This window comes from Pyxicephalus adspersus, chromosome 8, assembly GCF_032062135.1.
Source record: "Pyxicephalus adspersus chromosome 8, UCB_Pads_2.0, whole genome shotgun sequence".
In the NCBI taxonomy this organism is placed as follows: Eukaryota; Metazoa; Chordata; class Amphibia; order Anura; family Pyxicephalidae; genus Pyxicephalus; species Pyxicephalus adspersus.
Genome location: NC_092865.1, coordinates 74411661 through 74435069, shown reverse-complemented (window position 1 = coordinate 74435069; position 23409 = coordinate 74411661). Strand labels below are relative to the sequence as shown.

General features: G+C 39.8%; 1 protein-coding gene across 2 annotated transcripts in view; it reads right to left on the bottom strand.

Annotated features, from left to right (window-relative positions):
* The window catches only part of LOC140337416 (galanin receptor 2b-like), a 45360-nt gene extending 22223 nt beyond the window's left edge, over positions 1 to 23137 (bottom strand). The window contains exons 1-2 of one of the 2 annotated variants that reach the window (XM_072421169.1): positions 23074 to 23137; positions 21485 to 21853 (exon numbers count right to left, since the gene is read on the bottom strand). In XM_072421169.1, coding sequence (XP_072277270.1) covers positions 21485 to 21853; positions 23074 to 23126 — 422 coding nt within the window. In that variant the 5' untranslated portion in view covers positions 23127 to 23137. Of the gene's footprint in view, positions 1 to 21484; positions 21854 to 22616; positions 22967 to 23073 lie in introns of those variants that run through there. The other variant, XM_072421170.1, reaches the window with a different exon arrangement.
* Between the last annotated feature and the right edge of the window lie 272 nt (positions 23138 to 23409).

Below are 23409 nucleotides of genomic sequence, written 5' to 3'. Positions count from 1 at the left end.
AACTTCCAACCAGAATATACAAATGTTTGATAATTATGTTGTATACATAAGTCGATTACCCAGCGCGTTTTGTACGGTCTAGGCTTCCTCAGGGGTATTATACGTATAACGAGAATGCACATAGGTTCATTTGCAGTATCTATATGTATAGCAAATACATTCAGTCAGTACATGTAATAGAAATAGTGAATACATAGTTCAGTAGTACATAACTAATTTGTCATAAGGTTATAATCACAGGCACATGACACAATGACAGAAGAATCAGTATATTTATATATATATAAATATATATTGTGACACCAAGGCAGGATTAGAGGTGAAAGGGCGATATATTTGCCCAGGATTCCTTTTTTGTGCGAGGTATATTTGCCAAAGATTTCTCTCCTGTGTGAAGTAGCAGGTGGAAGACTCTCACCTGTGAGAAAATTAATGAAGAACACTGAGGGTGGGGATAAAACACAGAGCCAGTAGCTCAGTCAGGAGCCTAATTTGGAGAGACACAGAAAGGGGTCTGTGCAGGCTCAGCTTAACTTGGAAAGACACAGACAGGGGTCTGTGCGGGCTCAGCTTGGCTTGGAGAGACACAGACAGGAGTTTTGTGTCAGTTCTATTTGGAGGGAGCTCTGTTTGGAGACACAGCCAGGTGGACTGTGTGAATGAACTCAAACTTGAGTGAAAGGTTGCTGAAAGCTTGGTTTTGAGCTGACAGGGAGAAGCTCTCCAGCTGATAGACAGGGACTTCTGATGTAGGTGTAAGTGCCGGACAGGCAAGGTTTTCTTTTGCTGTTTTGTTATTTTATATGCAACCTTCAATAAACCTGGCTGCAAGCCAGCCTAACACTTATACCTTGGTGTGTGATATGAGTTGGATAAACCAGACAAGTCTCCTTTGACCCCAGCAAAGTCTATATATAGACATGTGTGTATACAACAAGGGTATAGGCACCAAAAACTATCTGTATTTGTGCTTGTAATGGTTAATATTAAACCAAGATTTGAGTCTCAGTAAATCTTCATAATAATGTGTGTATTTTTTATAGTATTTGATACCTTTTCTCCCCTTCAAGGTTGGGAAAGTTGTATGGTATAGTTTCAGTAGTTTGTGAACAGTATTTCAGTAATGGTAAAATTAGTTACTAATGTGGTAGTCTATAGGGTTAAATTCTGGGTTTTTTTTAAAGTATTGTAGCATAATAAAGGGGTAAAAAGAGAAAATAAGTAATCACCTACATATTCCTTAGTAGAGAATCGAATATGGTTTTGGACCAAACATGAAAAGTACCAGGCTGGTCTTTAATGGGGGAAAGTTTTCTATCCTATGAGTAAGGAGCATACAGGGGCCAACCCTGGGGGTGACCTGTGGTGAGGTAGGTATAAATTACACGGGTAGGTAATTATCGTTTGTGAAAGTTAATAAAGAGATGGAGCGAAAAGTAAAAGTCTTTATAGTCCTTCTTTTAAGTTATTGAATGAAAACTATGGAGGTTGTTATCAGTATTATTACCTTAAGCAGGGTTCTCGTCTATGAGACACAGAAATAACGCCACCGTGGTCTCTGTGACTACACTATGTTGTGTATGAATTGCAGGGGGAGTTCCGGAGGCATAGGAGGTATGGAGGGCGGGAATCCGGAAGTCCTCCCAAACTTAATACATGCAACTGACGTTCTTGTGTCAGTTAATCAGTGACATCTGCAGTGGGGACATGATAGTTGTTAGTAACCTACCTTTCGTTCATTTTCAAACGATGAGGCGATCCAGTCGTGATCAGTTGTCCGTGACCACTCCACCAGCCGCACTGAAGGTTCTTTCAGGCAGAACACTGGATTCCAGGCAGAAAAGAAGCTTGATGGCATACTGTGCCAACTACAGGCAGATTTCAAGCCTGTTGACCCAAAAATTAATTGCGTCAACACCACCACCACCAGATAGAAAAGAGCCAATGTAATCATGCACCATTCGCATCATCCGTTCTCGATGGTTATGCCCCTGCACTTCACTTGTTTGAGGTGGCCGCATCAGGTTTTGCCAGGCATCCAGTTAATCGCCCCTGCCTTGGCCTAGACTTTGGATCTGTGCAGCCGGCTGCCACTACTGCTGCTGCTACAGAATGGATACGGTTGGAGGCAGTGTCCGCCTGAGCTCCCTGTGTGGAATGTGGTGCGTGGAACTCCTCACACAGCCGGTCGCATAGTATTCTGCTCAGGCGGGTCACCTTTTCTTTCTCTTGCGCCGGGTTGGGTAGAAACTGTGACATTTTGTCTTTGTAGCGGGGAGGGGAGGCCGGCCAGTAATCATCCCACTTTTTGATGTTGCAAATTTGGGGGTACCTCCATAGGCATCGCAACATGTGGACACACATAAGAAAGAAGGGCTCCCTGGGCTCATCCTCCTCCTGTCCCTCAGTAGGCACCAAAACATCTTCCTCATCACCCACCTCCTCCTCTTCAAGTGGCACCAGTTCTTGTTGTTCCATAGCCTGCACAATGCCTGGGGCGTGACAGCACAAATGCGGGTTGGACGGGTCCTGTCCAGCAGCCCCAACATGGTCTCCCTTATCATCATCTTCCTGTTCCTCCCCCTCTTGAAACTCCTGATGCTGGCCAGTGTCCCTTCTTGCTCCTCCTACTGCTGGCTGTGCGCTATGGAGTATAATGTCACCCTCATCCTCCTCCCCCATTTCTTCCCCTCCCCTTCCATCACTACTTTCCGTCAGGCCACACAGAGTATTATCAAGCAGAAAGATAATGATTATGACATTGTTCCAGCCTGATCCACCGAGAATGCCAATGCCCGGCAGAGGTTATCCATTACATGTGCATGTAAACTGGGTACAGCTGTGCAAGAGAAGTAATGCCTGCTTGGTATATTCCACCACTGCTCACCACAGGCCATCAGGTAACAGAAGGGAGCAGAGTCCGCAATGCTGTAGGGCAGTAGCTGCAAGGCCAATAGTTTGGCTAGACGCGAATTGAGCTCAATTGGTCCTTTGTTGGTTGGACCTATAGCCTGATGCCCTGCGCAGAACTCTGGTAGAATGGGCTGAAGGGACTGGGAGCTAGGGAAGCTATAGGGGTCACTGGAGTACCCATCTTGCAGCAAAAAAGGTTGTCTAACGCCACGAAACCTGCGTTTAGAAGCTGATACTTCATTGCGGCCAAAGGTCTGGCTGGCACCAACCTCCTGAGATGCAGTAGCAATGACAGTTGGAGGTGGAGAAGGAGTCAGTGGAGGTGAAAGAAGAGATGATGACGTAGTTGCACCTCCTTCAAGAGAACGCAAGTACTGCTCCCACTTTGGTTTATGGTTCTTGCGCATGTGGGAAAGCAGGGATGTTGTACTCGAATGTGATCTGGCATGTCCTCTGCAGATCTGCCTGTGGCACAGGATGCAGATTGCTACGCACCCGTCATCGTCTTTCAGCGTGAAAAAGGACCACACTGGAGAGGTGCGTGCAACCACGCTGCTGCTCTTTTTCTTTCCCTGCCTCTGCGTCTGCTGGGTGCCCTGCATCTGCTCCAGCTCCATCTCCCCCATGGTCACAACGTCTCTGACTGTTCTCTTGCTTGTGCCCACTCATCTGTGTGTTCTTTGGGACTCACATGAGGCAGATTTGCGGCCCCTTCCAACACCAGTGTGTTGCTGCTGCCTTTCCTCTACGTCTGTTTCGGAACTGCTGCAAGCCCTTACACACATCGGTGGTTCCCAGGTGACATCACAGTCATCATCATCCTTGTTTTCATCTGAGACAACGTCTGCAAAATGTTCAAAGGCTCTGAAATTCACACTGACAGATCCTCAGGCTGTTCAAACAACAAGGAAGAGTCATCGGAAGGTACAGGCGCTTTAGCCATGCTAACTCCTTTCTTTGGTCCAGTCATGGCTGTGATGGTTGCTGCCTGCTGCAGATGAGCCTGCTGCACTTGAGGCCCTTGAGACCCAGTCCACAATACTCTCCACATGACATGGCTGTATGATTCTATTTTGCCCTCTCAATACATCTACCAGCGTACTGGTGCTCTGCACATATCTCAGACCTGTTTGACCACTTGTGGTGCTGCCTCCAACAGTTTGCTGCTGTTGTCCTTCAGTGGCGGACTCCCAAGGAGTATGCCCCCTTCCAGATGCTGCAGGTCGCCCAATGCAACGCCTTCCCCTGCGCCTACTGCTAATCTTTTACGTAGTCGTGCAAAACTGCACCTGTACCAAACGGTCTTCTTTGCTAAATAGCAAGAGGTATCAAACAATGAAATATCTGTATTTTTTTAGAGTAGGACAGAAATTTTTCTTTAGCAAACTGGCTTTTTTGGTAAATAGCAAGAGGTATTGGACTGAAATCTCTGTATTTATTTTTAGAATAGGACAGTAATTTTTCTTTAGCAAACTGGCTTTCTTTGGTATATAGCAAGAGATATCAGACTGAAAAATCAGTATTTTTTTTTAGATTAGTACAGAATTTTTTCTGTACCAAACTGGCTTTTTTGGTAATTAGCAAGAGGTATCAGACTGAAATATCTGTATTTTTTTAGAGTAGGAAAGAAATATTTTTTTCAGGAAAATGCCTTTTTTTTTGGTAAATAGCAAGAGGTATCAGACTGAAATATCTGTATTTTTTTAGAGTAATACAGATTTTTTTTCTTCAGCAAAATGGCTTTTTGGGGTAAATAGCAAGAGGTATCAGACTGATATATCTGTATTTTTTTTAGAGTAGGGCAGACATTTTTTCTTCAGCAAAATACCTTTTTTTGGTTAATAGCAAGAGGTATCAGACTAATATATCTCTATTTTTTTTGGAGTAGGACAGACATTTTTCTGCAGCAAACTGTCTTCTTTGCTAAAAAAGACCAGGTAGCATCAAAAACTGCAATATCTGTATATATACAGATATACAAAAGGCTCGTAACCTGTCCTTGTCACAATCCATGTCTTTCCCTGCTTCTATCCTTCATCCAGAACACAAGATGGAGTGACTAACCCCTCCCTTATTCCCTCTATATGTCTCTGCACAGATCTCTTCTGATTGGGCTGCTGGGCCTTGCTAAGCATCCTGGGAGCAAATGATTCGCTACCAGCCGCGCCATTCTGGAAATAGTCACCGTTCCCACCCCCTGCTTATTCCCTCATTTGTTCGGCGGGAACACGACCTCATGGCGAATCACAAGGCTGTTCTCGCTTAAATGTTTGGTAAATGAGAAAGGCCCGATTCGCCGCAAGATCAAACTTACTATGCCCCTCTGTTTAGGAAACTTTATGCTGACCTCAGGAGGAGGTCTCAAACACCTCCGTCATGGCTGGGGAGGATAGCTACTACTATAACGAATTTGCTCCCCAGGTTGCTCTACTTATTTCGCACTCTCTCGATTCGGGTACCCCTGAAGGTGATTGCACTCCTACAGATGAAAATACTGATTTTTTTTTGGGCAGGCAAATGGAGGCAGAATTTGAAAGGCCATCTTGTTTGCTCCTAAACAAATGAGAGGACTGGGGGTCCCCAATCTCAAGTACTACTTTGTGGTAGCTCAGGTGGCACAGTTGTCGTTCGCTAATTTGCCTGGCGCAGCAAAGGAGGAAATAAGATGTCCTGCCTTTTCCCATTCTATTCAGCTTTGGGATAGGTACTCTGGTCTTCCTGAGGGAGCCGATTCCACATTTTCACAGATATTACAGTGAAGAATCCCTTCCTTATCCGGAGCTTAAACGTCTTTTCCTCAGACGCAAAGAGTGCCCTCTTGTTCTTTGTAATAATCTCAAAGTGAATAATGAGGAAGAGAGTTTTCTATATGAACCCTTTATATAATTATACAGGGTGATCATATCCCCCCTTAAACATCTTTTCTGAAGGGAGAATAGATTCAGTTCAGCTAATCTCTCCTCATAGCTGAGCTCCTCCATTCCTTTTATTAACTTAGTTGCCCTTCTCTGCACTCTCTCCAATTCCACAATGTCCTTTTTGTGAACTGGTGACAAAAACTGGACTGCATATTCAACATGTGGTCCGACCAATGCTTTGTACAGGGGCAGGATTATGTCTCCATCTCTGCAGTCTATTCCTCTTTTAATACAAGAAAGTACTTTACTATCTTTAGATATTGCAGCTTGGCATTGCATGCTGTTATTAACTCTATGATCTCCCAGAACCCCCAGATCCTTTTCCATTTCTGACTCCCCAAATATATTCCCCCTAGACAGTATGAAGCATGCATGTTGTTAGCTCCCAAGTGCATTATTTTATATTTATCTATAATAAATGGCATTTGCCACTTGCTTCCTTTTTGAAGATAGGAACCACATTGGCCTTACGTCAATCCATCAGTACCTTGCCAGTGACTAAAGAGTCTCTAAAAATTAGAACTAATGGCTTTGAAATAACTGAGCTCAGCTCTTTGAGGACACGTGGATGTAGTGGTTTGTCAACCTTAATTTTTCCAGCTGTTTTTCAATCATATAAATTTTGAGCCATTGTCACTCATTTAAGACAGTGACATTGCTATTATGAATTTGGACTTGAGCTCTGCCATTTTCCTTTGTGTACACAGAGCTAAAAAAAGTGTTTAGTAAATCTGCCTTGTCTTAATCCCCAGTTACCAACCTAGCGACATCCTTTAAGGGGCCTACATGCTCAGATCTGAACTTTTTGCAATTAATATATTTGAAAAATTTGGGGGGTTTGCCTTACTTTCCTTTGCAATCAGTCTTTCATTTTGAAGTTTTGCACATTTTAGCTCCTTTTTACATCTTTTGTTATATTTGTTAGATTTCAAATGATGAAGGTGATCCTTCATTTTTATATTTTTGAAATGCCCTTTTCTTGTTCCTTATGGATTTTTAATTTTTAACATCAGCTGTAAGCCACATAGGTTTTAATTTTAGCCTCCTAAACTTTTTATCCATTGGAATATATATTTCGGTTTACTTTTGTAGAACAAACTTGAAACATTCCCATTTCTTTTCTGTGTTCTTTGAGGACAATATTGTCTCCCAGTCCAAGTCACAGAGAGCCTCCATTAAAAATGGAAAATTTGCTCTCTTAAAATTAAATGTTTTTATCTTTCCTATTTTTGCTTCCTGTTAACAGCTAACATTAAATCAAATCATATTATGGTCACTGCTACCCAGATTTTCTTTTATTTGCACATTTGTTATAAGCTCTGCATTGTTAGAAAGAACTAGGTCTAGCAGAGTATCATTTCTAGTTGGGGCTTCTATAAACTATACAAAGAAATTATCTTGCATTAAATTCACGAATTTCGTCCCTTTTGCTGTTCCTGTAGTGCCATTACTCCAGTCAATGTCAGGGTAGTTGAAATCTCATGAGTAAAACACTTCCACTTTTTTGCTGCTTTTTCTATCTGTGCTAGTAGTTGATTTTCTATTTCTTCCTTAGCACTGGGGGGCCTAATGCAGACCCCAATCATTGATTGTGTGTTATTCAACCCCACATTTAACTCCACCCATAATGCCTCAACCTCATTGCTTGTTCCCTCCTCAATTTCTTCTTTCACATTCACTTTCAGATCACTTTTCACATACAGACAGACACCACCATCTTTTGTTTCACTCTGTCTTTACGAAAGAGAGTATACCCAGGAATATTGACAGCCCAGTCATGGGAAGAACAAAGCCAGGATTCAGCATTGCCAACTATGTCATAATTCTCTTCACTCATTAAGACTTCCAACTCCCCTATCTTGTTTGCTAGACTTCTAGTATTGGTGAACAGGCTCTTTAACCACCTAGCCGTTATGCCCGACCTTGGTACGGGCAAAAAAAAAAGGCTAGGATGGTTAAGCCCGTATTTTTGTCACATGCTTACCTCCATGGTCCCGCTGCACATCCAGCGTCGTTTTCCAATTCCAGCGTCGTCCTCCGTTGTCGGTCGATCTCCAGCGTCGGGTGCCAGCGGGTCCAGGTAAGATGCCGGCCGGTATCTTGTGTTCCGCCGCCCGGCACCTTGTGTTCCGCCGCCCAGCCGGCGGAACACAAGATACCGGCCGGCGGAACACAAGATACCGGCCGGCATCTTACCTGGACCCGCTGATCGTTCACGTCCTCCTCGTTCCAGCGCCGGATGATCTCTGAAGCTTAGTTTAACTATCCCTCCACCATTCCCCTAAATCTTTTCCCCAGCACAGCAGACCCCCTTTCATTTAGGTGCAAACCATCTCTGGCATACAGGTTGTACCCCAATGAAAAGTCAGCCCAGTGCTCTATGAACCCGAACCCTTCCCTTCTTCACCAGGACTTAAGCTATGCGTTTAGCTGCCTAAGCTCTCTCTGCCTTTCCTGTGTTGCGCATGGCACAGGCAATATTCCAGAGAATATAGCCCTGGAGGTCCTTTTCTTCAACTTGAAACCTAGTTCCCTAAACTGATTTTTAAGGACCCTCCATCTTCCATTTATATTGTCATTGGTTCCAACATGTACCAAGACAGCTGGGTCCTGTCCAGCCCCTCCAGTAGTTTGTCCACTCGGTCCACCACATGCCGAACCCTGGCACCAGGGAGACAGCAAACCATTAGGTTGAAGGGATCCGGGCGACAAACTATTCTATCAGTCCTCCTGATGATAGAATCTCTTATGACAACCAATTTTCTTTTCTTTTCTCTCCTGCGTTTCCCTCCCCACCACTACTAGGTGTGCTGTTCTCCCAGCTGTTAAGGGGTAGCAGTAACATCTAGAGTTGCCACCACTGGGTCTGCCAACTGCACATCTTCACATATCTTTGCAAACATGTTGGGGTGCTCAAACACAGGGCTGGCCTTCCTTTTCTGGGTGCCCCTACCACTCCCTCTAGTTACATTAACCCAACTCCCTACATGCTCATCCTGACTAACCTTTCCACCCTCCACATCTAAGCCAATAACTGCCTGCTCAGTGAGCAGGAGACCCCTCTCAAGGTGATCCAGTGATTTCAGTGTTGCAATGCGCTTCTCCAGCTCTCCAATGCGAGATACCACAAAGGCGACTAGGAGCTGTTGCTCCATTTGTGCATACATATGGCAGACTCTGCACTGAACCAAACCTTCCACCTTGCTACCACTCATCTTCCCAGTAACAATGTTTGTTTGTTTACAAGGAGTTATAAACGTTTACTTACAGTTTGTGCTTACTATAAGTTTTTTCTAGCTCCACTCTAGCTCCAAACCGGTTATTTGTTGTTCAATTTACTCACACCAAGTGAGACACCAGCACGAAAATACTTATTTGCTATTTTTTTCCATTTTTTTGATTATGGTTTTCTTGAAATGTTACACTGTATCATGCATATATGCTGTTAGTTACTTATTTTGTATTGGTCTCTGTTTTCTATGTCATTTGTTTTTCTATTCCAAAAAATAAAATTGACCCAAACATTATTTAAATGTTTCAACCCATTTAGCAAACCATATATGTACCTGAATTAAAACAAAAATGGCTAGCAACATGTAGCTGGCACTTCTAAATCTTACTACCACCTGCTTGAATGGGATGACTGCCCTGGAATTTGATGCCATTTGTAGTACTAATAATTTTTCAACTGGCTAACGAATATTTAGCTTGAATTTTATTATGATATTTTAGCACGCATTTACTGGTCTAAAAAATTATTATTGCTGCCACTGGCAATGTTTTTGGGGGGTTAATATTGCAGTCACCGTAACGACTCCTGCTGGGGTGTTTTTTTTTTTTTTTACTTTTTTCTGGTAAAGTTTTAAACATTACCAGTTGTTTTCACATTATTCTGTTTGATATCTTATGCTTAGTTAGGTTAATGACAAATAATTTATAAATATTTTTTTTTATGATGCATTTTTTGTATATGTGAATATTTCTAGTGTTGAACGTAATCTACTGTAATTATTTTTGTATTTGTATGAGAAAATGGCTCACGTGATATTCATGTGTGGTATGTACTATAACATCCAAAGCTCTGCCTTGGGGGCAGGTATAAGGTAGAAGGCCTAGGGGAGTAAAAAAAAAATCTAAATTCAACCCAATATTGCTTACTGCTTCAAGAAATCTCATGCAATTAAAATGTTTGTGTAAATAAATAATATATATTTATTACATTAAAAGTATTAAAAAGTACATTTTGTTAAGAATCAGTACTGTAAACACAATCTAGTTATATAAAGTTAGATTTGTGATTGTCACATAGTATCGCTAATATATCATTAATGATGCTGTCATTCATTTTACATTAATTCTTATTCTATTACAACCATTAAGGTAGCAATCATGCAAATTACCAGAATTTGCCTTTTTCTATCCTATTCCTAAAAGTGGCAATCAGCTGACAACCAGCTGACATGCTTTTAGGAGTGATTGCAAGTACAAAAGTGAATTTTTAAAGTGGTGATCAGCATGATCGCTACTTTACAGATCACCAGATAGGATTCACCATCTTGATATTGATGAATACCATGGGCCAGATCTGGGATCAATGGTGTTTAAAAGCTACTTTTGTAAAAACGTGCCCCTAACTTTTTGCTGCCTTTGACATTTGTTAACTAGCTTAAAATAATTGTGCCAAAATAAGCATAACAAATGTATTCTATTTCCCAGGGGATTGAGTCGAGTCTTTTAATCCCCTGAAGTATTTTTTTGTTAGCAATGCTGTGATCGGTCCTGTGACTGGGAAAAAGATCTAAATGTACTGTGCTGCCAGTCTCCTGAGGCTTCTAATCCATTTTTTTGTGTAAATAGTTCTTTATTGAAGGATATAAAAGTACAGAGTCATGTTAATAAAAGACAAAACATAGACATGTAAAGGTTACATATATCCACTTTTAACATCATAAAAGGAAAAAGAGACACCAATAAGGTGACTCTATATATAAAACAGGACAGTCAAAGAAATAGAACTAACATGCACAGAAAAGGAGAAGAGAAAAGAAGAAGATACAGAGTGCAAGAACAACCATATACCAGTCAAATAACGTCTGCAAACAGAAAAAATTTCACTAAAAGAATACATTACATGCAGCTGTACGTCTTTCCAAATCTAGCAATAAACCTAAGCTAACTAAATAAGTAAAGGGTGGATGTTGATGACACATTTCTTATGGTTAGACCACACTCTCCAACCTATTTTGAGCCAGTGCAAAGATTTGTTCATTTGAACAATGAACATGAATGCCCCTACTTCAATTACTGTGGGCAATTCCAGACTTCTACATTTAGGTAGGATCAACAATTTGGCAATCAATAAAACATGAATGACTACCGGTCCAGCCAGTAAAGGGACTGTATCCAGACCCAGATGTAGGATTGCAAACTCAGGGCTAGCTGGAATGTGGGTGCCCAAAATCTCAGAGACTAAAGTAAAAATTTGGTTTCAGAAAGATCGAATCGATTTACAATGCCATAAAATATGTTGCAGCATCCCAATTTCGGCACATTCTCTCCAACAAACATTTGTACCAGAAGCTGAGAAATGTGCCAACCTCACCGGAGTCAAATACCATTGGTTAACCACCTTCTGGTACATATCCCAATGGTCCACATATTTTGTAGTTTGATATGTCGCATTCAAGGCGGCCAACCAAATAGAATTTTGAGTTTTAAAATTGAGTGCTTTTTCTAATTTTAGCATCGGTGCTGTCTTCTGAAATTCCAAATTAGAAATATTCAGCCGATAAAACTTAGAAATTCCCTTGTTCCCTAAAAAGCTGAATTATTAAAATAAGAAAAAACAGAACTATCCATGGGGAGTCTATCAGATAGATCCAATTTCAACAAGTAGTGTCTAATTCTAATATAAGTAAAAGATTCAGTAGATGGTAGATTGTAGATATTTTGAAACATGAAAGGTTTTTATTTGCTTAAAAAATATAAATCTTTAATTTTTGTGACTCCAAGAATACACCAAGAGGATAACTTCAAATGAGGTATAAATACTTCTGAAAGCCTCAACTCTGGGGTAAGAAACATAGTAGTGTGCATATTCGCGTCGTAGATCAAATATTTACCCCAAACATGAAGAGTTGCTTGAATAGTTTGGTATTCACTAGAGGGCATAAAACCCATTTTTATGGCTAGTAAAAGCCATTGAAAACAATAGTGATTGAGAAACGACATTTCCATCTCCAACGCATTTTGCTAGTATCCTTATTCCACCAGTGCTTAATGTGCACCATAAGAGAAGCAGCATAGTATTATTGAATGCTGGGAAGGCCCATACCCCCGAGTCATCATCAAATAGGCTAATCTTATGTTCTCTACCTGCGGACAGATCTTAGAGTGTAGAGAGATGGAACGCAAAAGTTTCTCAATAAAAACATCAGTCGGCTTGAACGTGTAACTATCATTCCTTGAACTATAAAGGCTCTTATAGTAGTTACAAAAAGCTTCTGCTATACCTTGACGGCTAAAAGAACTTTTATTACTAACAGGATCTACAATTGAAAATATATTAGATTTAGTTCTTCTATTTTTATATTTCCTGGCCAGATATGCACCCGGTTTATTTCCCAGAGAATATTGAGTTGCCTTCAGTTTCTTATTATTTACATCATATTTAAAAAGTAATAAAGATCTCTCATAAGCACAGCTAACATCTGTGGAGAAGAAGACTGTTTATTAAAGGTCTCCATTTTACTGATAGATTGTGGCAAGTCAGTAATCTGATGCTTTCTATTCTTTTTCTCATGAGCACAAGCTTTTATAAAGATCCCCTTCATAAATGCCTTATGAGTGTTCCAAACAATGTAAAAGCATTACCATCTAAAGTATTATTCACAGAAAAATATAAATCTTGAGCTTTTTCAAACTCCTCCCAATACTTCGGATGAGTCAAAATAAGCGTGTTCAGCCGCCAGAGTCTATCAGGCCTAGAAGGCTGTTCCCCCCACATCACCATCACTGGTGCATGGTCTGACCACGTTAAAGACCCAATATCTGACGATCTTTTGTTTCTGAGAGACCAAAAATCTGTCAGAAAAAAATTAATGCAGGAATGCGAAAGATGGACATGTGAAAAGTAGGTAAAGTCACGTTCAGATCCATGTTGGCACCTCCAGACATCAAATTATTCATATTCCACCAGAAGGTTATGTAGATCGTTAAATTTTCTTTTGGTTATAGTGTTGGAATCCAATGTAATATAAGGAGTCGCATTAAAATCGCCCCCTATGGGCAGTGCTCCTTGTTTAACTTTATTTACCAATTTAAATAACTTTCTCAAGAAAGAGTGTTGATTATAGTTGGGGGAATACACATTCACCAAGGTGAATACTTCTGCATTGATTTTGCAAATCAAAAAAAGGTACCTGCCATCTTCCCTGGCAATAAGATTTAGATATTGATAAATGACAGAGTCCCCCTCACCGCAATCAAGAAACCACGCTTCTTCTTAGGTATGTTTACCATATAAGTATGCAGAAAATACTTCAATGTTCATTTGGGTGGCTGGAGACTATGTAGGTGGGTTTCCTTGAGGAATATGACATCTCCTTTTAAACTTGTTTTCCTTTAGATAGTAAATTTCTTTTAAATGGGCTTTTCAGTCCACGAACATTTAATGAAATAAAACGGGTCATCTCAATATCAGCTGAAACTGATAAGATATAGTAGCGTAGTGCCTTCTAGCAAGGGTACGGTGAATCCCAAAACATACGGGTTGAGACGTAGTTTCAGCTACATCAAAAAAAAGAAACAGGTAGACTGGTATAGCAAGAATAGAGAAAAAAAATATAGAAACAAATTAAGAAAAAAAGAAATGTCCCCTTGATTAAAAACCAGGTGAATTGGGCAACAAGAAGCCATTTTTCTCCAATTTTGAATTGTCAGGGCCGATAGATCATTGAACAGTTGGATATTGCGGAACTGTTCCGGCAAAGAAGGTGTTTTCCTGGCTACCGCCTATACTTTTTCTTTAATATGAAAGAAATGCATGCAAATCAATACATCTCATGGCACCTCAGTAGAGAGAAACGCAGGTTTGGGGATTGTATGGGCCCAGCTAATCATGAGTTCCATATCTGTGGCTGACGGAACTAATGTGTGGCACATATTCTTGACAAAAGACCCCAGTTCCCCCTGGGCAACATTTTCCGGAATTTTCCCCCTTACTTTGATGTTTTTGTGCCGGGAGAGACCCTCTAGATCTGCTACTTAGCCAATTTATCTCAGAAGCATGTTCTCGATGGGCATCAATCAGATCATTGTGGGTTTGGGGGAATTCCCCCATCTTTGATTCTACATTTTGAAGTTGTTTCCCAAATCCTGAGAGTGAAGTGTTAAATTTGCCCAGCATGGAGTTTAGATCCTGCTGTATGGAATGTCTCAAAAATAGTAGCATCTCTTTCAGAGTTGATGGGAATACCAATGTATCACCCACTTGGAAATGCTTCAGTTCTAACCCTACCATCGGGCCTGCTGTCGGAGATGCATCCCCGTCCTCGCTTACAGCAAACATACCTCATCCTGCAGAGATAAAGATGATGCTGCAGGTGAAGCTGTATGACAGGAGGACTTGTCCACACTATCTTCCGATCTGCCCATACGTGCAGAGTTTGATGGCAGGGAAGATTCACAGACCGATTGTGCAGGCGAGGAAGCCGGAAGAAGTTGTGTGGCCATCTTGCAATTGCTGGGACTGCTGAGGCCTGAAGTAATAGGGAAGTTTCTATGGCTCCATTTTTTCCTTCTTCCGTTTAGTCCTGTTGTCCAGGGGGAGTATAGATCCAGAATACCAGTTAAGCACTCGGAGGGTCACAGTCGCAGAGGAAAAATATTTCTAATGCCCAGACTCCCACAGAGCCCTCTCAAAACGCGGCCATCTTTAGAGCTGGCCGGACACGCCCCCCTCTAATCCATTTTTTAAAACCACAGCACCACACGAGTATAACACTTTAACATAAGCATTTACAGAAATTCAAGATGTCTGAGTCAAACTGTAATATTTTATCATACTGTATACCTACAAATCCCAGGAGTGGTTGCATTGTGAAATCCTTAATGTAGTAAGCATGTCATCACTGTTTCTAGGTTAGGAAAAAAAGGTATTAGAAGTAATTTCACTTGCCAAACAACTGTGCAGTACATACCATTTCCTTCATAAATAAACATACCCTGGCAGAAATATTGGCCATCGTTTGCTCACACATGGCCTAAGTCCTGGTGCAAAAGGGAAGGGTTTGGGTACATAGAGCACTGGGCTGATATTTCATTGGGGTACAACCTGTATGCCAGAGATGGTTTGCACCCAAATGAAAGGGGGTCTGCTGTGTTAGGGGAAAGATTTAGTGGAGGTGGAGGGATATTTAAACTAGGACAGAGGGGGTTGGACAGGAAGCAGCAATGGTTTAAAGAGCCTGTTCACCAATGCTAGAAGTCTAGCAAACAAGATAGGAGAGTTGGAAGCCTTAGTGAGTGAGGAGAATTTTGACTTAGTTGGTTTTGCTGAATCCTGGCTTTGTTCTTCGCATGACTGGACTGTCAAAATTTCGTGGGTATACTCTCTTTTGTAAAAACAGAGTCAAACGAAAGGGTGGTGGTGTCTGTCTGTATGTGAGAAGTGATCTGAAAGTGAATGTGAAAGAAGAAATTGCGGATGGAGCAAGCAATGAGGTTGAAGCATTATGGGTCGAGTTGAATGTGGGGTTTAATAACACACAATTAATGATTGGAGTCCACTATAGGCCCCCCAGTGCTAGGGAAGAAATAGAAAATCAATTTCTAGCACAGATAGAAAAAGCAGCAAAAAGTGGAAGTGTTTTAATCATGGGAGATTTCAACTACCCTGACATTGACTGGAGTAATGGCACTAACAGGAACAGCAAAAGGGAGGAAATTTATTATAAGATATTTTATGGTACAGTTTATAAAAGCCCCAGCTGTAATTGATACTCTGCTGGACCTAGTTCTTTCTAACAATGCAGGGCTTATAAGAAATAAGCATGTAAAAGAGAATCTGGGTAGCAGTGACCATAATATGATTTCATTTAATGTAAGTTGTAAACAGGGAGCAAAAAGAGGAAAGATAAAAACATTTAATTTTAAGAGAGCAAATTTTCCATTTTTAATGGAGGCTCTTTGTGACTTGGACTGGGAGACAATATTGTCCTCAAAGAACACAGAAAAGAAATGGGAATGTTTCAAGTCTGTTCTACAAAAGCAAACTGAAAAATATATTCCAATTGGTAATAAGTTTAAGAGGCTAAATTTAAAACCTATGTGGCTCATAGCTGATGTCAAAAAAACCATAAGGATCAAGAAAAAGACATTTCAAAGGTATCATTTGAAAACTAAAAAGAATATAACAAAAGATGTAAAAAGACGATAAAATGTACAAAACTTCAAAATGAAAGACAGATTGCAAAGGAAAGTAAGGCAAACCCCAAAACATTTTTTAAATATATTAATAGCAAAAAGAAAAGATCTGAGCATGTAGGCCCCTTAAAGGATGTTGCTGGGTTGGTAACCGGGGATAAAAACAAGGCAGATTTACTAAACACTTTTTTTAGCTCTGTGTACACAAAAGAAAATGGCAGAGCTCAAGTCCAAATTCATAAAAGCAATGCCACTGCCTTAAATGACTCACAACGGCTCAGAATTGATATGATTGAGAAACAGCTGGGAAAAAATGGGGTTGACAAGGCACTAGGACCTGCTGGATTGCATCCACGTGTCCTCAAAGAGCTGAGCTCAGGTATTTCAAAGCCATTAGTTCTAATTTTTAGAGACTCTTTAGTCACTGGCAATGTACTGATGGATTGGCATAAGGCCAATGTGGTTCCTATCTTCAAAAAGGGAGCAAAGTCATTACCAGGTAACTACAGACCGGTTAGTTTAACGTCTATAGTTGGAAAGGTCCTAGAGAGTTTGATAAAGAAACACATAGAGGAGCTGAACTGAATCTATTCTGACCCCACAAACTAGGGTCAATTGGTTTAGAAAAGTCAATCTGTAAATGGATAGAGAACTGGCTTAAAGACCGCATCCAGAGAGTTGTATTTAATGATTCAAACTCTGAATGGTCTAAGGTTATTAGTGGTGTACCTCAGGGTTCAGTGTTGGGACCTTTACTGTTTAACATCTTTATAAATTATTTAGCATTTGGGAGTCAGAAATGGAAAGGATCTGGGGGTTCTGGTAGATCATAGACTTATTAACAGCATGCAATGCCAAGCTGCAAAATCTAAAGCTAGTAAAGTAGTTTCTTGTATTAAGAGGAATAGGAATAAGGAATAGACTGCAGAGATGGAGACATAATCCTGCCCCTGTACAAAGCATTGGTGAGACCACATCTGGAATATGCAGTCCAGTTTTGGGCACCAGTTAACAAATAGGGCATTGTGGAATTGGAAAGAGTGCAAAGAAGGGCAACTAAACTAATAAAATGATTGGAGGAGCTCAGCCATAAGGAGAGATTAGCTGAACTGAACCCATTGTTTACTGTAAGATTATTACAAAGAACAAGGGGGCGCGTCTGGAGGAAAAGAAGTTTAAGCTCCGGATAAGGAAGGGATTCTTCACTGGAAGGTCTGTGAAAATGAGGAATCAACTCCCTCAGGAAGTAGTTTCAGCAACTACTATAGATTGCTTTAAGAAAAAGCTGGATGCTTTCCTAGAAGCACAGAATATAAGGGTATTAAGGATTTAAAGTAAAAATAACAGTGACTGCTGATCCAGGGAACATCCGATTGCCGTAGGAGAATCAGGAAGGAATTTTTTCCTCTGTTGAAGCAATACGTACCAGGGTTTTTTTTCCTTCCTCTGGACCAACTATACCTTATAGGGTTTTATATCTGGGATATGTTTATTTCCCTAGTGGTTGAACTTGATAGACTTATGTCTTTATTCAACCTAGCCTACTATGTAACTATGTAACATAATTGTACCCTTTCCTAATTAAAGTGATAGGGCAATCAGCTAAGCATTTTCCTAAATGTTGGGCCTGATAGATTACACACAAGTTAACTCACAAAGGTTCCAATTAAGGGTAATTTTGCAATGAAGTAGGTACAACTAAAATAGCTGCAAGTTGCAAAAAACGCTGTGCCAAAACTACTAAACAGCTTAAGCCAAATGTGCCAAATAGCATGTAAACAAGCCTCAAAACTTCTGAAACCCCAAAGGTTTTTTGGGGTGATAATATATCTAAAAGATTGCTATCTTTAGCCTTAGCTTTAGAGATGTTTCCTGCCTTTATCTATTGCTATATACCATTAAAAACTGTAAAGGTATTTTGGGGACTATCAATACTGATGCATTTTTGGTGTGAAAGATCATTACCTGTTATTGCTAGTAAAACTTTTACAAGAATGCATAAAAAAATGTTGCTATTTCCCTGTGGAGGCTTCACACCAGAATGCAGGAAACCCCCAAGTATTGTATGAACCAAAGTGCTGTTAGATTTGGTTATTTCTAATAGAAGTTATCATGTTAATTATGATTCCTAAGAACATTTGGACATTTGTGAAAACATCATAACACTAATGTTGTTAATATATAAATGTTGATAATAAATAAATAATTTAAAAGTGAGTGTTAGGAGATGCCTATATAACTGACGATCCTGTGTTGTGTGCCAATATCAAACACCCTTTATTCTGTCCAGTGATGTCATTTGCAGCAGCAAGGAGAACTAAAAAATAACTGGAACCTCCTTCTTATCTTTAACCGGGCAGCCTAGGATTTACTTTATTGGCATCCCCAGCGCATGCTCTGTGTACAGCTGTGCACAGCTGAAGGGGATTTTAGAAGCAGTTAGTTAAACAGTTAGTTCATGACTCTATCCTGCATTGTCATTGGCTGGAAAGGCTCTATAGCCTCTCTGCCCCCAGTGCCTGTTGTAGCATTAAGCTGGGCTGACTTGCTGCAAGCGTGTGATATCATAAAGTTTTCTGTTGCTGACCCTGAGAGTATATGCTGCCTGGTCTGCTTTTTGTCTTGCCCTTGAATACTTCATCTGATGGACTGATTACCTAAGAGTTACCTGGCTCTGTATTCTGGCATTGTCTCTGCTGGAATCTTGATACTGCATCATCTGTGGGCTCCTGGTTCTTTGCCAGTCCTTTGCCAGACACCAACCCTAGCGCACAGAAGTCCTGGGTGCAACTAGACTTTGGAGGCTAAGTTGGAGCTTGCTATAGGTGAGGAGTACAGTGTTAGATTGGGGGACTGGCGTCTGGCGAGTACTGTTGCTGGACCAGGGCCTTACAGTGAGCTACATAAATTATTTCATAATTTGTGAATGGCAAAGCCTAAAATTCTTAGGACTCAAAAAAAGAATTTGAGTTTGTAGGGTTTTTCTAATTATTCTTTTCAAACAGTCTTTATTCAAATGGTGCATTAGGTTAGGGAAATCTGAAGTGCACATCGGAAAACTTTAGGCAATTATCTATATGAAATGTTGGGTTCGCATTAGACATTTTTTGCACCCAAGGTGTTTTTTTTACTATTTGGGGTTATTAAAGAAAATATTTCAGTAAAGTTTGTATGGCTGCACTTCAGCCTTAAAGTGGAACTAAACCCAGTGTATGTTCATTCACCTGTCTCTATTCTGTTGTGTGCCCCACACCTGCAGGGAAGCCCGGATGTGCTGAGTATCCTGGCAACCAATGCGCATGTGCAGCTCAGTAGATTGTGACAGAAGAGACAACAATCAGGCAGAAAATTGCCTGACCTTTCTACAATAAAGTCCCAAACTTTAGTTTAGTCTAGATGCTCAAACTTCATCAGATTTCAGTAGCTGCTCTGGCTTTAGTAGGTAAATTCTAACTATATGCTATGGCTTGTACGCATATGTGCACTATGTATTCATAGCTATTTTATTGCTTGAAATATTTTTAGACTTTAAAGGCCTGTAGAGTGGAGAGGATACAATTTCATTGGTTCCAGCAAACCAAGAATGGAGTTCTTAAATGTAATTTGCTATTTGGTAATTGTTAAAAGCAAATATTTTCAGTCCAGTCCAGTGGACCAGATCGATATGGTCCAGTGGACCAGAGGATACCAATTAAAGTTTATCCTCTCCAGTCTTGGAGAACATTATTAAATCAGGCCCTAGGTGTTTATTTTTACTAGATTGGCCTATGATCTGTATCCCAACAGGGGTATCATTGTACCACTACATAGGTAATACAGGAAACAGTGTTGCCAAATGTTCATAATTTTATAGACAGTCCATAAAAAATACAAACAAATTTGGGCAGACTATGATGATTCATCTTATATTTTTTATCTGCTCATAAAACATTGTTCCCCATAACAATCCTCTGTATTATTAATCTCCTCACTAGGTGAATAGTACCATATTTGAGCCAGCTGCCATGGTAGCTTCTTGCTCTCTGCCTGCCACACCATTGTCTGATAGTCCAACCTCACCAAAAGCTCAGCAGCCCAAATTTTGTCATCCAGACCAGCAGCTGGCTGAACAGCACAGACCAGACTACCAGGGTATGATGAGGTTGCAGTGAATACAGTTGTCACTTCTGGGGAAACAACTAACCAGACTCCTACCAGACCTATGTCACCACTAACCAGACCATCTTACACAACTACAACATTGGAGCAAGACAAAGTACCAGTAAAAGGTGGGCAGCACTTCACAGAGGAAGTGAGTATGGCAATGCAGGTTATAGAGGCAGGGAGGTGAGCACCTAGGGAAGATGCGAAGCTGTAGGCATTACCTACATAACTGGAAAATGGTCTGCTCTGATTGACTTGCAAATTACATAGAAGTATAAAGGATATAAAATGGCTTGTTAGTATGGTTTTGTAGAGACTTATATTGTTGGTTGATAGTTGCTGATTAATAGAATCTTAGAGGTGACAAATAGTCCAAAAGTAAGTAAACCACTTTTTTGCATTGTTGCCACAAAAAGCTGTCTCTCTCTTTTTTTCCCTTTTTTGTTGATCTGGTCAATATCTACATATTAGTCAATATATTCAATTTGTTTATACGGGATAGAGCAGGTGGTGTGTCCTTTTAGCACAGGCATTTACGTCATGCCTCCTGTTTAGTTGATCTGCCTGTTAGTCAAAATGTGGTCCAGTTAGTGGATTTTAGGATGTCAACAGAGGGACTAATAAAACACTACACCAAACTCAAATGTTAAATAAAAAAAAGAAAGTGTCCAAAAAAAGTTAAGAATATTAGTACATAGGTTCTAGTCATAAACTCAACTGAGACTCAACTCAACTGAGAAAATATAAAAAACTAACAACTAAAAAAGAAATGAGATTTTGAATCAGAGGATTAGATGATGAGCAGGTGTGTGTGTGTCTCCCACACATGCACCCAAACAGAAGGGAGGCAGTGGAAAGCTATGGATTTCGTTGGTCTAGCTAAACTGTCATAGGTAATTAATGATTTAAAGCTTGTGTAATACTAAAGGTATTCATTATGTTGGAAAGCAAATGGATACAGTAGGTGATAAATGGAAAACAGCAAGCTATTGAAACCTGCAGTCCATGCATATTCTACCTATGTGAGACAATGAAATATTCTGAACAAACAAAAAAAAACACACAAATGCAAATTATCTATTTACCTGTCAACTGAGACGGCAGCCAGGGTGAAACTGCTAGCATACATTGACAAGTAGATCGCGAAGTGAACAGCTTTACAGAGGAAAGCTCCAAATAACCATCCATCCAGAGTGTAAATGGTTGCCTGGAAAGGGACGCATAATAATATAAAACATAAGTCTGCCACTCCTAGGTTTAGAATAAAGAGATTGGTTGTGTTGTACTTAGTTTGGACATTCCTCAGAAGTACAACCAAAACGAGTCCATTTCCTACTGTCCCCAGAGCAAATATCAAGGAAAAGACCACAGGCACAATGATTCCCCCGGGGGGCATTTCTGATGTAACAGAGGCATTCCAAGATTGAGACATTGCTCCACTGCTGTCACCAACCCTGTGGGAAATACAGATAAATAATACATTAAAAATGTGTGGTGTTGCAAATCTTAAAATGTACTAGCTTCTGTGTATACAAAGTTTTTTTTAATGTTTTTTTTTTGTTTAATGCTTTTGATAAATATATCACAGAAAATCATTCCTGTTGCTAGAAGGGTAGTTGATGCTTTTGAAGAGCTCTGGTGAAGGGTGCAACACACAATACAAATTGATTTTTTTTAAGCTGGAAATTATGAAAGAGTTAACCAAAAGGATACTAACATCCTAAATTTAATTATTATATGTAAAATATAATTTTTATCAGCACCAACATAAGCAATATATCAAGTCTTGAAAGTATTCATGTAGCAAATTATATTTTTAATTAAACAAATCTAGATATGCTACCTGAAAATCAAATAAAAACATTACTATAATATTGATACTGAATAATACAATATAAACAAACAAATAAGCTTGGTCATCAATAATTGAGTACATAAAAAAATTATATTTATTGAAACTAAACAAACACTAACACAAAAGGAACAATTCATAAACAACTAAATAATAGTTAATATATCACTGTTGCTTTTTGTACAGAATTGTATGTACAAAACACACCATTAAAACACAATCTATTATTTTTTCAAATCTTATAATAAGTCAAGTTTCATGCATAGCATTGTGCATCAGACATGTAAAGGAATCTTTAAAGGTTCCCTTTACCCATGTATTTTAGATATTTGTAAATGCAATTTAACACATAATTTTAACCATACCTTTTCATAACTACAAGAAGCTGTGTAGGTAATCTGCGAAATGTATTTACATTCCCAGCGGACTTGGTCTTTCTATTTAGGGCACATCTAGCACATATCTAATGCCCAGGTAAATACATATTTTACCTGATTAGAATATATTGCATGTGTGATACCTCATTACAGATTACCTGTTAGATCTTCTATTTCTCACCATATGCCATTATGGTAGCGTATGTGCTACAAGGCCTGCCAAAAATGTTATGTTAATTCTGCATGTCTGTGTTTCAGTAGAATTCTTAGATATGTGTCTCTGGATATCGCACAGTCAGTTATATTTATACATGGGCACCTGTCTGCTATCACCATGTAAATGAGCTAGTGTAGATGTATTTATAAGTCTCTTGTGGCCATAAAGGTTTGTTGCTATACAGTGTTTCATTGTGTGAATCGTGTATATAAAAGATTTTTTCCTTACCTCCTGTCTAAGCTGCAGCTCTCTCCTCTTCTCCCTCCTCCTTTTACACTCATTCTATCCCTCCCGCGTGTACAGTCTCTTTCCGCCCTTTTGATTTTCACACGACTTGTCTTGATGAACACAGTAAGATCTAATCCGTACATGTTTTTGTGGTCCAATATCTATATTTACATTATTATACTTTTAATTCCAGGATCATATTTTTTTTCCATTTTCCTGTTAACAAAGACCCATTAATTCCCTAATAGTCATATAATAAAGATTTGTGTTATTACATGTCTGTATTTATCAACTCATCATTTATTTAGCTGTTTTTCAGTCCACCATGTATCCACA